We start from the raw sequence: 12,824 nt of genomic DNA, 5'->3' as shown, positions 1-12,824 counted from the left end.
ACAGGAATTACTTCACGACAAACATTTGCTACGTCTGTTCCTAAGTCCCATATATATTTCACAAGTACAGGACTTAGCTAAAAGATTTGTTAAAATATTATCTTTTGGAATATTTCAGAACTAGCCCTTGATTTTGAGGAAGTTTCCCATTATATCAAGAGGAAGTATTTAGCTTTCTGAGGAGGTGACACAAATAAAAGAGAGTATCTAAAAATAAAAATGAAAAATCAAAATCGAAACATTTAAAAACTACATCCACATTTTAAAAACACTTCAAATTCTATCTATATCTTCATCTCTATTTTATTATTACCTTTAAAATATCTGTTGGAATACATTATTCAAACAAAAGAATAAAGTTACACTATACCTTGGAAGACGTTCTGCTTCTTTCCCCCGCACTTTTAATGCCTTGAAGTTTTTCTCCCAGTCCTGTTTGCTAGAAAGGTGTGTCTTCACCAAAGGTTCCATATCTACTTGGCCAATTACAACCCATTCCTTTCCAATATTATTTTTTATTCCATGGAAAAGAAATATTTTTCAGATTAAAAAACTATTCCCCAATAACATTAAAATACTCTAATAATGTTTTCAAGTCACAGTCTCTTTAACCTTTGTGCTTCTTCAATTATCTGTAGATTTTCTTAGTGCAAAAATCAGAAGGTAAAAAACAATTTGACATGTTCACACATTTAAGGATATACAAAACAGAAAGACTGAAAAGTCAGCTATTATACAGAGTATTCAAAAGGAGCAATGTGCTTAAGTGGTTGGCTTAACACGGATTGACTTGCTAAGCTTTCGCTTATATGCCTTGAAGAAAAGGACAACAATTCACAAATGTCATTGCTGAGCTACTTCTAAAATGTCCAAAGCATAAAATGATACAAATCTAAGTGAAAATACATATGAGTCAGTCCACTACTGAGAATACCTTGAATTGATTAGAAACATCTGTCAGCCTTCTGAACAAATCCTCTGCTTTACTGAAAGCGGTCAGAAATCCATTTGCATTTCTTTCGGTCATAACAGTGAATATAGACTCATCTTCTGCCTCACTGACTCCCCTAAACTGATTCGGAATGGAGATGAATCTCTTCATTTCTCTGTAGTATCTAGCCCGTACCTCTTCAAAAGGAGGTCTGAATTGCAAGCGACCTTGTCTAAAAAATGAAACAAATAACAGAAAAACTAGTATTTTAATGTAATCTGCATCTGAATATTTTCTTTTAAGGAGAAAAAATTTCTTACTTGAATGTTAGATCAATAATTATCTCTGGTAAATTCTCATTGAGTGCTTCTAGGCCCATTTGATACTGATGCTCCAGAGCTTTGTAAAGTTGATGATTCCAGTGTTGTCTCCAAGCTTTCATATCGCTTGATTTGAAACCCTAAAATTTAACAATGTTTATTTTTATTTTATTCCTTCAGAATTATAAGAAGATACTGCACACGGTATAAGATCCGAAGACCAGGATCTTACTAAAATTCAGTAACCACACAGCTGGCACAGACTGGGTCATGGCACCAAGCTGGTCAGAGTTTAAGGACCACCCGGACAACATACTTAAGTCACTTTGTTTAGTTTTAGATAGTCCTGTGAGGAGCAGGGACTTGGACTTGATGGTCCTTATGGATCCCTTCTAACTCAAGATATGAGTTTTTGATTTTGTGACCAGCTCTTGCATTTATTTCAAATTAATACAGGAATAAAAAAAAAAATACAAATCAAACAGTCTCTGTAGCAAATCAACATAGGAACTTCACTGAGGTTCATCACCCATTGGTTTACCAGCACGTTCTTCAGGGTTACTCTAAAATGCACAGGACTCTGCTGGAAATAACATAAAGAGCTGGCTGAATAAGAGATTTAAACCTGTATCACACCTTCTATTTTCTTATAATATGTAAACTACCTTTTAAATATTATTTATAAAAATTATTGTGTGTTTCCACAGAACAGTGTTAACTAATAAAATAATGTAAAATTTTACCTCAAAGAACCCAGTTTTTCATCAAAATCTGCTACGCTGCACTATAAGGATATGGAAAGCCTTATCATACAGTCAAGTTCTGTAAATCATAGAATATTCTGAGCTGGAAGGGATCCACAAGGATCATCAAGTCCAACTCTTAAGTGAATTGTTCATACAGAGATCAAGCCCATTATCTTGGCATTATTAGCACTCTGACCCACTGAGCTAAAATGGTCATTTGCAAGTCATTGAGGGATTTGCAGAAGGACAACAGGAGCTAGGAAAAAAGCTAAAAACTCCTTCCAGCTTAAAAGGTCCTTTTGTTTAATTGGAGATTTTCAGGCAGGGCTTTGGAGGCAGTGAGGACTGCTGCAGGAAGCTAAACAGTTAAGGTCTGTCCTACAATTCAAAGCTGCCTAAAGCAGCTCTTCCAACATAGAAATTCTAGGGATTAAGAAAACCTGAAGTTGTCTTAATTAAGCCTTAAGACAATTGTAACAGGGTTTTAAAGAAATATGTAACATATTGATGACAACAGCAGTAAGACTACACCATCTTATAATTTTCAGAATGTGAAAAAAATATACATTTGGGTAAGTTTTATCACTTCTACTCAGAGATTTTTGAAGAGTGACTGAAAACAGTTTAGGTAATTTTCCATCTAAAAACATTTTGTAATATCAAAACAATTTTCAAACACATCCTAAAGGAAATCTAGATTCTTTTCATAAAATATACTGACTGAAAGATAAAAATCTGCAAATTAAATTTGAAAAGAAACCAAGCCAGATTACTTTTTATATTATCTTGAGAGAATGAAAACAAAATTGCAAGTAAAATACTGTAAAGACACTGCATGTATTTGACTTGCAAATACCAACAAAAGTAATCTGTATTTGCATTACAAAGGATAAGAACAACATATCCATCTAAAAATACAGTCCTTTGATTGCTGAAGGCTATGGGAAAAATTAAACTGACTCTAATAATAACTCAAAATAGCTTACTTTGATAATATGATCATTTTAATCAAAATCGTGATCACCTTAATGACACTAAGGGTCTTTTCCAACTTTAACAATTCTAATAGTCTACTCTAAAAGTTGTCAATTGATAAGTGAATGAAAAAAATGTTTTTCTCATTATTTCAGGCAGAAATGCATTTTAATTCCTGATTTTATACATTCGCTTTATTCTGTGTGTGGATCACTCATTATCTATACCAATTCCTTCATTTTACCTTGCATTAATGGCTCAGACACAACGGATCTACATTACCCAAGGTTTTCCCATTTCCTCACCTAACACCTGTCATTGACCAAAAGTTCTTCTCCCATTGCTAGTATGACATAAAAAAATCATCTCCATCCTCCTCATCTCTGATTTTATCTCACATTAACCTGGCATTAACCAGGACACAGATGTTTTCCTAAGACAACTCCTGAATCAGAATTGCTATGTTTGAGTCTCAAATCTTGATTACTGTTGAAAAGTCAAATGTTCACAGTTTGCAGTAGGAAAATCAAACCCTGCCTGTGACTCGAGGCTGGCAAAACCAGTTCTGAGCTCCTGAAGCCCCTCTTTCCAACGCTGCTGCTGCCGCAGTAGATCAATATTCATAAGCGATATGACCTGTTAAAAGAATTTTAAGGAATAGTAAACATACTCATCATCATGTAAATTAAAGAAAGGTTAAGGTATGCTATAACAGATGTTTCACCTGGAAAATATACCTTTTGAATGAAGTTTGTGTGCCACTTTCTTAGTTTTCTATTTTCAGTGGAAATCCGTTCAGCAGCACCTTGGAGTTTTTGGATATAAGCCTCCAGTTCTCTGGGATTATCCCATGTTATTTGAGCTTTTCCTCCAGGACCTGATTTTGAATGCTTTAAAAACACACAAACTTTGTAACATTTAATGACAAAAACAGACTACCAGCCAACATCCAGAAGCAATAATATAAGAAAGGCGGTTTTATTCCTAGCAAAACAAATGGAGGATCTCCCTTTCCCTAGCTGCACTAGAGACAAAATAATCTGGCAAATCACAGACATGTAGGGGCATAGCATTATAGTTACATCAGTGCACTGGAGAGGGATTAATGACAGACTCCTAACAGAGTTTGAAATAGATCAACTGATGTTGAGACTGCCTCTCTACAAATATAAGCAGACATCTGAAAATGAGAGGACACCTTAAACGCCTCTCTTGGTCTTTGTTCTGCACAGATCAAAACCAAAAAAATGACGTTAATAATTGCTAATCAACTTTACCTGTTCATCAAGAAATAATTTTTTAAATAACAATGCAATAAATGTAGAAAAACAGCACAGAATATGCACAGACACCACTGAAATTAAAAAGACAAAGATAGGGAAATTCTTTCACCTTAATTATCTGTTCAAATGCTAGAGCAGATTGTAACATCATTGGCTTTTGACTCCAAATCATTTGTTGATCAATAGAATTATAGAAATGTGCCACCTGTAAAAAAAGGAGAGCTTAAATTTAAAAGGAAAAATAAAAAGTCGCATGCCACCTTTGCCCACCCACCTTTGTAGGGGTGTCCCAGCTATCAATGACACCTCATGGGATACGGAACTGAAATATAAGCCAAACAAAAACATGTGGCACTGAGTGCAATCAAAAAAATAGACTACCCATCCCCCAAAAACCCCACACATACTTCCATTAAAACACTTGCTAATATATTTTCAGTTGAAAACTAGCAATGGTGAGGACAAGTTGCTACACTTTTATGAGAATTCCCTTTAATCATAATCACAAAAAACTAAAACTAAAACCAGGTAATCAACTAATTACTTGTCTTGTTTTTGTATATTCATACAGTAACTTCATATGGCTTTAATACTATATTGCAAAAGAAGACACATTCTGAAATTGTAAAGCATATCTTTACTTTTGTTCTCTTTTATGGGCTTCATTAATTTGTTCAAGAAAGTAGTCACTTTCATACAGACAAGAACAGTGAAAAGCTTAACCACACAGACAGAAAAGAGAGCACTGTAGAGAAGTTCAAGCAGGGAAGTCAGAACAGGAAGTTTTTATGGCATAATCTTATACCTGCTTGAGGATGACTGCCTGCTTGCAGAACTTCTGTGCAGTGTTTGCAAGATGCTGTATTTTAGCTGGTATAGCAAACCCAAGTGCTGAAAGCTGACGTACTTCTCTCAGCAGAGTCACCAAACGATCTGAGTAAAGTATGTTTAATGCTCCAGAAATGGGATCCAACTCCATCACAGGGCTATTAGCTTGGATACTGAACCAAAATCAATCATATTACTGATTACATTATCAATATAATTTGATATTTATCCTTTCTTAGGTGCATTTTACCATAATATAACAAACTATTCTAAACAGCTTGATGTCATTCTATTTTGTTTTTCTATGCATATTAACATTTTAATTTACTCAAAAATTATTCCAGTAACCTTTCCTTTAATTCAAAGCCAATGAAGATAGGACAGATCATTTTTGCTTACAAAATTTTTCAGGTTTGTGATGATAGTTAACTAACAGGTAACTCACAGCTTGACAGTATTCTAGCTTACACTGTATCTCTCACAGTCTCTCAAGCAGGAGCCCTACCAGCCTCAGCCTCCAGCACTGCAAAGGCGGGAGAAAATAATGAGAGAACCAATTCTAAAAACCAGAACTTGCATCAATGGAGCAGTTTGGTATATTCAGCCAGATGCTAATAAGAACATCAGCTTATCTTCAGACTTTATGCTATTTTTTTTCTACTTTATCAATGCTTCTACCACCATCCTTTCATAAACACTTCAGCCTTACTCATCTTTTTCTTTTTTGCTTTCCTCATCTCTTTTCTAGTTCCCATATCCATTGCATTCCCCTTTGTAGGGAGCTTCTTCTTTTCTTGGTCTTGCAATTGATCACTTCACATCTTTTAAAATCTCACAATAACAAAATTTTATAGTACTAATAAATTAGATGGCTGTTATATATTTGAGTATTTTCATTAAAATAAAAGTTTTTGCTTAAGTATAAACTCCTGTATCCTCTGTAACTGTGGACAAATTCTTTTCAGAAGAATTTTGCAACACTCAGAGTTGAAGACAGAAGCTATGTGGCCAATCAACTAAAATTGTTAAAATATATTTTAGTATCCCATACAGAAATTTTATTATTTTAGGAAAAAATATTCATTAAGTTTAAATTGATCTTCTTACCCTTCTTACATCTGCCTTATGTAGACTGCAGAATTTCTTGTGAATAGAAATTAATTTGTTACTCTACATGTGTTATCTGTATATCACAGCTATACTCTCATCTAGTCTCTATACATTATCACTACAAGCATTACAATGACTAACAAGTAAAAACAATAAGCAAACCAAACATGTCTTTCATTCCAGGTCCTAACAGAAACTTCAAGATTAGTTACTGATCTGCAATATTGGCTATTAATTAATAATTAATAATATTGTCCTGTATACTTCACCTTACCAAGCAAGACTGGCAGGATGATGAAAGTATAATAAATTGCTCCATTTTGTCTCTGCATTCATTCTCAATACTGTATTTTTTTTTTACTTCCTTGTCAAGTTCTAATGAATTACACCACACTACAGATTTCATTATTTAATAAACATTATTTAAACAAGAGTGTATTTACCAAAGTCCTGACTTGGGATTTGATAATTCTGATTGGATATTCCTAGACCAATCATCAAATTGTTCTTGCTCATATACTTTCAACTGTTCCAGAAAACTATTTGCACTTTGATGAAAAGTTTGAAATCCGGGTAAGTCAGACAGAAGAGCCTCTGCCAGCTTGATAGAATCATCCACCTTAAACACAATAACAAAGAAAAGAAGGTTAACTTCCCAGTATTCAACCAGAAAAAAAAATCATCACAATAAAAATCAGTATTACAAAACATCCAAGTGGGATTCAAAGGGCTATTAGGAAAAAAAAAAAGTGAATTCTGAACTGTGTCCCAGATGTCTGAATTCTCTTTACAGTAAATTGCATTTGAATAAAGCTGTTCACTGACAACGGCATCCACTCCTATTAAGATACCCCTGGATATCCCACTTGATCTTTCATTAAGTCTCTGTAAAGGTACAGATCTCCTAGGAGTCTTCTGTTGTATCTATAAGGTCCATGACAATATTCAAAGGTAGTTGAAATGGAATTTCACATCTACAAGTGGACAAATTAAAATCCTAGTCAATACCATCAGTGGAGATTTGAGAGCAATTAAAAAATTCAGCACAGCCTAAAGCAGACATAAAACTGACATACATCAGCTGAACCAGGCTAATAGTTATTCTGGGATAAGTATCTTCTATTCTTAATCAAATCTAGAGTTATTGCAGAGGGCACTTACATTCACAAAAAACATTTTGGTTTTCACTGGTCAATATTGTCCAAAAAATGTTTAAAGTTTACTACTGAAGTGTAAATACAAATTTTAAAAAACAAGATAAAGGTTAGTAATAACAAGTGAGGATAAGAATTTCAGAATCTGGGTATCTGTGAATCCTAAGTAAAATTTTAAAATGCAAACTGAAAGGTAAAATTGACCAAAAACACCTACTGTAGGAATTTTAGTTTGGATTTTTTTTACGAGGCAGCTCAGTTTACTACAAAAAGACTTCATTCTGGGTCTGCTAATAAAACTCAACTTAGCAAGCAGCACCACTGATTAGGAACCTTGATTATATAACTCTTGGGAAGCCCACATTTTTTCTGTGTAGAATTCCCCACAGAAATGTCAAATACCATGTTTTACATTCTATGAAAAAATGTGTGTAAACAGTAAGAGAATCTGTTACCTTCAGCTCCAGCTGCTGTACCCATACAATATTATTGACAACTTCAGAAAGGTTCTTGCCTGACAGCGGTCCAGAAACATCCCCAGGAACACCATGGCATCGAGTTCCAAAGTCTGTCTCATAGTCTAACACATGCAAAAGATTCATTAGAACAGAAATCTAATAGAACAACCTTAGATCATTATTGCAGTTATAAAAATATACTAGGAAAACTGGCATAATTCTAGAAGTAAAAAAAGATCCTAGCATGCACAAAAAAAGTAATGCAATTGAATACCTTTGACATAATCCTGAAGTGCTGCCAGCAATGTTTCCCTTTCAAAAAGCAATTCTTTGCTTATATTTGGGTGCTTTATCAGTTCCTTATGCTTCTGGAATATTTGAAGAAGCTGTAATATGAAGATTTTTAAAAGATATCAATTTCTAATTAAAAAAATTAAACATAGGCTGATACCACCCAGTAGTGCTGTCTTTGGCTCTAAGTACTTACTCCTATCTCCTAAACTGACTACTTAGGAATTAAATAACTTGATCTTCAGGAAAGTTTTCAGAATACAGAATTACCCATACCTGCTGTGGACTGTCCAGAATTTCTGAAATAAATTTCTTCAATTTGCTTGCTATTTTTTGTTCCACTGGTGCAATAATTCTTTCATACTGAGAGACTGCTGCTTTCCATAAGGGCTAGAGATAATGAGTTCATGTGTTAGTTTAGGGCTATATACATTGCAGAAAGACACAGAAAGAATGTGAATAAATTAAAAATAAGCATTATACCTCTGTGTAAGGATTGTAGTGCACAGGATTTAGGCCAGCAAAGGGTTCAAACACATGGGAAACATGTAAAGAATTTTTTTCTCCAGCTGGCAAAAAGAACATAAGTTTTTCATGAAGTGTTCTAACAGTTAGCACCTATGAGGGAAAGAAAATATTTGATATAACAAATGTATGTTCAATAAATTTTTTATTTAAAAGGACATATCTTTCTTCTTTTTACAAGAAACTTTTGAAAGACTCAGACAGATTATACAATACTATTTGACTCTGAAAAGACTGTGGAAGTATTTTAATTCCCTTTTAACTTGAAACAATGCTGTTTAATCTGTGTCTAATGAAACTAATGTGTGTAATTCAAACTTCTACCTCATCAAGACGTTGGCCAAGTTTGGCTATCAGTTCAGGGAAATATTTCTCATTTTTCCATGGATGTAGAGAGTAATGTTGCCACAGTTGTCCGGTTAGGTATTCACAAGCTGACACCCATTGTTCACAAACCAAGATGCCAGCCTGTATATTTTCTTTAACACTGTGAAAAGTATCCTCCCACAAATTCAAAGCTGCTAATTTTCTCTGAACAAATCTACCTAGTGAGCCACCTAGAAGGCAAAAAACCATAAAGAAAACAAGATGTTTATTTAAAATAATTCCTTTAAAGCTACACTACATTCCATTCACATTGTAGAAACAACAGTGTAGTGTCTTGATTTCAAACCACACAAATTCAGCAATAACTGATTATTTTGTTTCAGATTCAAAAAATCTCTTGAATATCTCCAAGGTAAACAGAAGTTGGTCCAACATGTGAAGCTGAGGGATTTGAATTCTAGATTCCACAGACAAGCACCTGTCTTTATCAGCAGCAATGGCTGTATCTGGCTGCTCCCCACAACTCCTCCTCACACACACACACACACATCTGGCAGGAGCACACAAAGTCACTGTCCTATGCCTGTCCCCAAACACTGGGCTGCTGTCAAGAGAATGAGAGAAGAACCTGCCTGCACATCCTGCTCTCACCTCCACACAGACCAAACCAATCTTTAATGGGAGTTTATGTAATAAATTTTCTCCTCTGAAGTCAAACAGAAGCACGACAAATCCAGCTCACAGGCTGAAAGGTATTCAGCTCCATCTTCTATCTATCTATCACCTTCCCAAGCATGTGTGAAGGCACCTACCAGAACTGGCTGAATTACCACATACTAGAAAGCAAATAATATTCATGGATCATAATTAGAAGAAGCAAGCACCTTCATGCTGTGGGCTGTTATCGGTGCCCTTACAAGGAAGAAGGTCTCTGCTCAAGGAATCACTTTACTTTTCTTGACTGTTCATTTAATAAAGACTGCATAAAGGTTTACCTATCACATCCAAGAGATTATGCATGCGAGACTGTGGATAAGGATCATGTTCTGTTTGTCTCCACACACTATCAACAGTGTCCTTGGTAGCCTCCACCAAATCCACAACTTCAAATAATGAGAGAGTATCCAAGTTGTAATAATCCTAGAAAAAAAATATCCTTAATATGTTTTAACTTGCAAATAGCATTGTGAAAACATTTACACTTTCCTGAAGCTGGCAAGTGGTGTAGCTTCCTGAGGTTTACTGCATAACAGAATATGTCATAATCCTCTTGAAAAACCAAGCATTTGTGTAAGTTTATTCGCATGAAGTATTCATTGCTATCTGAAGCACTATTCAAGAAAGTGCTTGAGGGTGCCTGAAGTGTTGCATACCAGCATTAATGGTGTCCTTTTCATCTTGTGAGTCAATCCCCAGTTCACAAACAGAGCATACAGTTGTATTTCCACAGCAGCTCCTATTCCATTACCAAATCCACTCCCAACTAAATGTCGGCATTCCCATGCACCACTGTCACTACAAACTACACGAATATCACTTAAAGTAAAATTCTGCCTAAGAAAAAATAACTAGCTATATATCCATACACTTGGAAAGAGTGTACATATACTGACATAGATTTCATAGGAAGAGTGGTTCTTACTAAATCTATAAATATTTCATTGATCACACAAAATACAACATACTTTTGCAATGTCCTCAAATAGGTCTCTAAAATATGAAGCTCTCTCTTTACTACATCCTTTATTTCCATGATGAGCACATTCTCTCCAGAACTGAAATTCATCTGTTGGTGTAAGTATAGCTGCAAATAAAATAGAAAATATTTATATATTAAATGAATAAATGTTTATAAAACACGTTCAGTCAGAACATACTTTCTAAAGCAGATTTATACATATGGTTATGTAAATATCCTTCAACTTCTGATCCTGATGAGATGCAGTATAAAAGTCAACTCTGCTCTTCTGGCATAACCATAAGTAACTCCAGTCTACTAACAACAAGCAGTTATATTTTACACTGTGAAATCACTAGGAAACCTAAACTCTCAACTTGTAAATAAATTATTTACTCCTAATTCAAAAATTAACTAAAAAAGACATGATTGCAAAACAAACCTCGCACATCATCTTCACTGAATTTTGCTCCTGTGTAACTGGGATCTGATCTTCTGAGAACAGTACTCAAGCCAGCTTCAAGTTCACTTAAAAGTTTCTGGAGCTTGGGATCAAATGCTTTACTCCACTTCTCATCCTACAATGAAAATTTCTAAAATTATGACTCACATGATAGAGCAATTAGTATTTTCTTCCCATTAATCATTAAAAAAATACAAAATTCAGACTATACCAACCACATGGTGTGACAACATAGCATTTTTTTACCTGAAGTCAAGGAAGAGCACCTCATTCTTTTGATTTAACAATCCAGAATAATACTATAAAAAACATTTTCCTCACAAAATCAGAAGTCAGTTTCTGGGTTTATAAAGGCACCCTGAAAGTGTGTGAGCTGTTTTTCCACATTAACCACCAATGGCCAGTGTATTCCGTATTTCCAGTCAGGCATATGTATGACCAGAACCTTCCTCTCATGCTCACTGATAGGAGCTAAAGTACTTTCTTTAACTTAGCAATTATAGCTATCATCCATTGCTTAATGTCCTCAAACATTTTGATTTCATAAGATAATATATTTAGCTCAGAATTAGGTAACATCCTACTGAATTCCAATGTCTCAATATAAATCTATAGAACATTAAACTAGTATATTTCTCACCTTTAGTAATACTGGTGCAAAAACTTGTCGTACAGCTTGATAAAGGGTGTTGATTGGTGAATCTAGCATAGATGACACGAGAATATTACTGTGAAGATTATCTTCAGTAATTACATCAGGTCTCAGCTTAAAGAACACCAACACATTATTCTTTGAATCAGTAGCTTCAATCTGTAATAATCAAGAAAACAGGATTTGTTTAGAAAGCTGTTACTAACTATTTACACAAACAGTCTGCATCAAGAAAAAAAAAATAACCATATTACTCCCTCTGGACTCTGATAAAATTCTGGTAGTATTTGATTTGCACAGAAAATTAAAATTTTTATGATATTTATTTCTGAGTCCATAGGAACCTGACTTCCAACATCAAATACATAAAGCCTTCTACAGCACATAATGTCTGTAAATATCATCATTTCTGACTATATTCTGAAAACTCCACTTACCACTTTCTCTGGACGAAACAGAAACTCTGTCTTGTACCTAGAGAAACTAAGCATTAAGCCTATTTTTTAATTGTATTTTTATGCTACAAGCCTTTGGGAATATTTTTCTATATATTCTAAATATTCTGTATTGTTCTCCTGAGTTTTTAAATGCATTATTCATAGATTATTCAAGAACAGGGACAGGTATGCTCTTTCATCACTAAAATCATAAATTGCAGCATGACTAATGTTCCATCCACAGCCCAACTTATGGGTAAAGTTCCAAAAATTACTGAAATTATTTGTGGCTGAGGAGAATTCATAGAACAGGAAAATTTATTAAACATTTTATAAATTATTAGAAAAAAAAATCCCAGATCTTGTGCAATTGCAAACATTTGTGTACTATTTTTCTGTTAAAAGAAACAAAGGGTAGTAAGAACAGCTTTCAGTTTTATTGGGCAGTATCAGTTTTACTTTCTTATCAAGTGTTTAGCCCAACTCCTACAGACACAGCTTCACTGAGACAAGTACAGAGTATAACACCAATATGCATCTGATCTTCCACAGCTGCTGAAAGCTGCTTTGTGACAGTGGCTCAGCAGCACCTTCAAAAAACTGGTACAAATATATGTTTACTCTTGCCTGAATATAGCAGGCACTA

At 34.4% G+C, this 12,824-nt stretch overlaps 1 protein-coding gene across 3 annotated transcripts in view; it reads right to left on the bottom strand.

The window, feature by feature from the left end:
* DYNC2H1 (dynein cytoplasmic 2 heavy chain 1) overlaps positions 1–12,824 on the bottom strand; it is a 144,033-nt gene that overhangs the window by 129,421 nt on the left and 1,788 nt on the right. For all 3 annotated transcript variants that reach the window (XM_038129614.1, XM_038129624.1, XM_038129603.1), the window contains exons 2-18: positions 11,730–11,900; positions 11,069–11,204; positions 10,634–10,752; positions 9,944–10,088; positions 8,946–9,178; positions 8,580–8,714; positions 8,373–8,486; positions 8,080–8,191; positions 7,803–7,927; positions 6,637–6,812; positions 5,061–5,256; positions 4,365–4,460; positions 3,710–3,862; positions 3,510–3,608; positions 1,252–1,391; positions 935–1,163; positions 371–498 (exon numbers count right to left, since the gene is read on the bottom strand). In XM_038129614.1, the coding sequence (XP_037985542.1) occupies positions 371–498; positions 935–1,163; positions 1,252–1,391; positions 3,510–3,608; positions 3,710–3,862; positions 4,365–4,460; positions 5,061–5,256; positions 6,637–6,812; positions 7,803–7,927; positions 8,080–8,191; positions 8,373–8,486; positions 8,580–8,714; positions 8,946–9,178; positions 9,944–10,088; positions 10,634–10,752; positions 11,069–11,204; positions 11,730–11,900 (2,507 nt within the window). The remainder of the gene's footprint in view (positions 1–370; positions 499–934; positions 1,164–1,251; positions 1,392–3,509; positions 3,609–3,709; positions 3,863–4,364; positions 4,461–5,060; positions 5,257–6,636; positions 6,813–7,802; positions 7,928–8,079; positions 8,192–8,372; positions 8,487–8,579; positions 8,715–8,945; positions 9,179–9,943; positions 10,089–10,633; positions 10,753–11,068; positions 11,205–11,729; positions 11,901–12,824) is intronic.

Source organism: Motacilla alba, chromosome 1, assembly GCF_015832195.1.
Source record: "Motacilla alba alba isolate MOTALB_02 chromosome 1, Motacilla_alba_V1.0_pri, whole genome shotgun sequence".
NCBI classification, from domain to species: domain Eukaryota; kingdom Metazoa; phylum Chordata; class Aves; order Passeriformes; family Motacillidae; genus Motacilla; species Motacilla alba.
The sequence above is the reverse complement of the archived record's forward strand: the minus strand, read 5'-3'. Positions and strand labels throughout refer to the sequence as shown.